The 3,596-nt window shown below is 45.1% G+C and overlaps 1 protein-coding gene across 1 annotated transcript; it reads left to right on the forward strand.

Annotated features, from left to right (window-relative positions):
• The first annotated feature begins 445 nt into the window (after positions 1-445).
• Positions 446-3,083, forward strand: kcnj13 (potassium inwardly rectifying channel subfamily J member 13). Its single transcript, XM_078243277.1, has 2 exons — positions 446-962; positions 2,509-3,083. The coding sequence occupies exons 1-2, from the start codon at positions 446-448 to the stop codon at positions 3,081-3,083; spliced, it is 1,092 nt and encodes a 363-aa protein (XP_078099403.1).
• Positions 3,084-3,596: the final 513 nt, after the last annotated feature.

The following is a 3,596-nucleotide window of genomic DNA, read 5'->3' on the forward strand; positions in this document are numbered from 1 at the left end:
GGTTTAGTCCTTGATGCAGCGGGCGAGGGTTCGACTCCAACCTGCGGCCCTTTGCTGCATGTCATTCCCCCTCTCTCTCCCCTTTCATGTCTTCATCTGTCCTATATAAAGACCTAAATGCCCACACACAAACAATTAAAACAAAATGTCCTGTCCTCATTCACTGCCAGGTTTGAGCTCAAATGCTCCCTAATTCTGAGCTAAATAGCTTACAAGATATAACATGTAAATCTGACAGTTTTGGCGTTTTTTGAAGTTTCCCCTGCTTTCAGTCTTTGTGCTAAGCTTGGCTAGCACAAATCAGAGCTACCTCTGTACTGGACACACAGAGATGAAACGGATATTAATATTGAATGATACAGTCTTGTAAAATATCCCTGGGTGTCTTTTATTATTTCATTTCAGGATTATCCTGTGTTACCCTGCTTGATATCCACCTGCAACCATGACAACCAAATCGAACAGCAGTGTTCTGGGTGGCAAGGCTTCCTCCTCTCCTCTCTTGTCCTCCCCGCCCCGCCAACGCCTGGTCACCAAAGACGGACACTGTGCCCTCCGTCCACCGGTCTGCTCCTCGGGCTCGTGGCGTGGGGCCCTGGGCAGAGCCTGGGTGCTGGCCCTGCAGGACCTGTGGGGACTGTTGGTGGGTCTGCGCTGGAGATGGGTCCTGCTGGCCTTCTGCGCCTCGTTCCTGGCCCACTGGCTGCTGTTTGCCTGCCTTTGGTATTTGCTGGCCCACCTCAACGGAGACCTGGCAGTGCAGGATCACGATGCCCCCCCACAGGGGCATGTGGTTTGTGTGAAGCACATAACCAGCTTCACGGCTGCCTTTTCCTTCTCCCTGGAGACACAGCTGACCATCGGCTACGGCACCATGTTCCCCAGTGGGGACTGTCCCAGTGCCATAGCCCTGCTGGCTGTGCAGATGTTGCTGGGGCTAATGCTGGAAGCATTCATCACAGGTACAACTCTCCTATTCCTAAAGCCTATCCTCTAATCCTAACCCTCTCCACAACCGTACAAACCGTACCGTATTTATTTCAAAACATTACATTTGAAAAAGTGGGGGTTGGGGGCATTTATATATTCACACAGCAGATTTTGAGTGTTTCCCCATCTTCTGTGATGCTTAACTTCAACCGATCCTTCTTTTACCTTAAAAGGTAATTTTGTTTTTTTCAACGGTCAACCTACTTTCCCATGTTTTTGTGTCTAAGTGACTGATGGAACAACAAGTTTTGAAATTGGTCCAACTGCTGCAGCAGTAATTTTATCATCGTGGAACACATTTCATGGTGATTTCCGGGCAGTTTCATGTTAAACAAAAAGGATCTTAATCTTTAACAAAAAGGTCTATCTTTGTAGGGATCCTTTCCGTAATGTTGTCAGATACTTTGAATAATACTCTGAGCCTGTCAGTGGCAAAAACAGCACTTTTAGTGAATGCAAACCAACGCTGAACATTTGTGCTGTAGGGTTACTGCCGGTCACAGTGGTCTCGCTCAATACTGGACCAATTTCAAAGATTTTGTTTACATTAGTCACTTACACACCAATGCATGGGAAACAAATAGGGTCCAGATATATATATATATATATATATATATATATATATATATATATATATATATATATATATATATATATATATATATAGTATGTTCAATACATGTGGTAACTAACACATAAAAAGTATACACAGTCTTTACAGCCTAAATATGAATAGGTTTGGACAGTCATCAACCACGTTGGAAAAGTCAAATTGTACATTTTTAGAGCAGCTACCCAGCTGGAGATCGATTAGTCTCGCATTGCCAGACCTATTCCAGGCTCCGGTGGACCAATATGGCGGCTGTGTAGATGTATCACTCCAATGAACAGCATTTATTTATGTATATATATATATCTATGTGCCCTCGCAAAATGCACTCCTGATTCTTCTCTGAAAGTACACCACCTTGCTACAGAGGAGAGAATGTGATCTGGCAGTGTACGTGGATGGTAATGAAAGGACAAATGTCTGGTATGTGAAGCACTTAAAGCTCTACTCATTTTCACCCAGGGTCAGTTCCAGAATTTTTTGAAACAACACAGAATTTGTATAGGCCTGTAACAATCTACACATCTAAAGGCAAACGTGTTCATAGCTGTGCTAAATGGCCACACTGAATTACAGCCTCTACTTGTATCCCACCTTGGCCCCATTAGTGAATCAGAGTTTTACCCTGATGGCATCCAAATGTCAACCCAACAGCCTCCCATGTGGACCTACAGGAACATGTGTGTTGTGCAGACAACAAATAAAACAAGGCATTCAAAAACAGAAACAGAACCATGTTATCAATTGCACTACTTACATTTGGTGCCTTATTATTTTGAGCACATTTTTTGTTATTATCTGTACTGCTATTGTCAGAGCCTGATTTCTGTTGCTGCGATTTACCGCAAACATGTTTACAGTAACAAGGTCAAAACGTCTCTTTATCATAATATATTGTCTACCTTTAGGTGCATTTGTAGCCAAGATTGCACGTCCCCAGAAGCGAGCAGGAGCCATCCAGTTCAGCCCCCAGGCGGTGGTGGGCCAACACCAGGGTCAGACGTGCCTCATGCTGCGAGCCACCAACCTGCTGCAGCGCCCTCTGGTGGACGTAAAAGTGAGCGCTGTGCTCTACGAGGAGCATGAAGGTCAGGCCCTGCACCAGACCTCTCTGGACTTCCACTTGGATCACCTAGGCCAGCAACCCTGCCCCTTCTTCATCTTCCCACTCACCTTTTACCACCCCCTGGACCGCCAAAGCCCCCTGTACCCTGCCCTGTGTGAGGGCACGTCCAACCACTTTGAGTTGGTGGTCTTCTTGTCAGCCTTGCAGGAGGGAACTGGTGACTCCTGCCAGAAGAGGACCTCCTACCTGCGCCAAGAAATCCAGTTTGACCGTCGCTTTGTCCCCGCCTTGGGGCTGGATGCTCGGGGTAGATACATGGTGAGCACCCAGCACTTCGACACGGCCCATTCAAAGGAGCCTTTGAACAAGGACTGTGTGGTGCAGATCAACGGTGATGGCAGCGACAGGATGGAGTAAAAATGCTGAGGAGGAGGTCTCATAGGGACAGAGGGGAATTTCTGACGGATAACTGAGGAGGGGAACAAAGGGGGTAGATATTTTTGTCGGGAGGTACTTGGTTCAATTTGTTTAATCTAAATTTATGTCTAAACGTTTTCAAATTAAAATGTATATCATATTTACCACCCAATATATTCATATATATTTTGTTGGTTTGAATGCCTGGCCACCTCTTCTGGGAATTGAGTGTGAACAAATACTATTTATTACAAGTGAAGTTATTTTTGTCGCCCTGGTCATCTGTTCTATTGGTTATTTTACCATACTCTTTAATGTAATAGCTGAGTTGTTTGCATTCACAGTTTTCCTGTACAATGAGGGATTATCAGCTACAGTATGCGTGTTGGGCTGATCATCTGGCTGCTCATGTTTTTTGTGTGTTGGTCCCTGCTTTCTGAAATCTGAGCAGTTACTATGCTGAGTGCATTGTTATCATACCTGAGAGAACTGATGGCCAAAGCTACAAAAATA

The sequence above is a fragment of the Sander vitreus genome, chromosome 3 (genome assembly GCF_031162955.1).
Source record: "Sander vitreus isolate 19-12246 chromosome 3, sanVit1, whole genome shotgun sequence".
Taxonomy (NCBI): Eukaryota; Metazoa; Chordata; class Actinopteri; order Perciformes; family Percidae; genus Sander; species Sander vitreus.

Coding starts and splice junctions, on each gene's coding strand:
- kcnj13 (XM_078243277.1), top strand. CDS start 446: ATGACAACCAAATCGAACAGCAGTGTTCTGGGTGGCAAGGCTTCCTCC. Junction 963..2,508: donor GCTGGAAGCATTCATCACAG/GTACAACTCTCC, acceptor GTCTACCTTTAG/GTGCATTTGTAGCCAAGATT.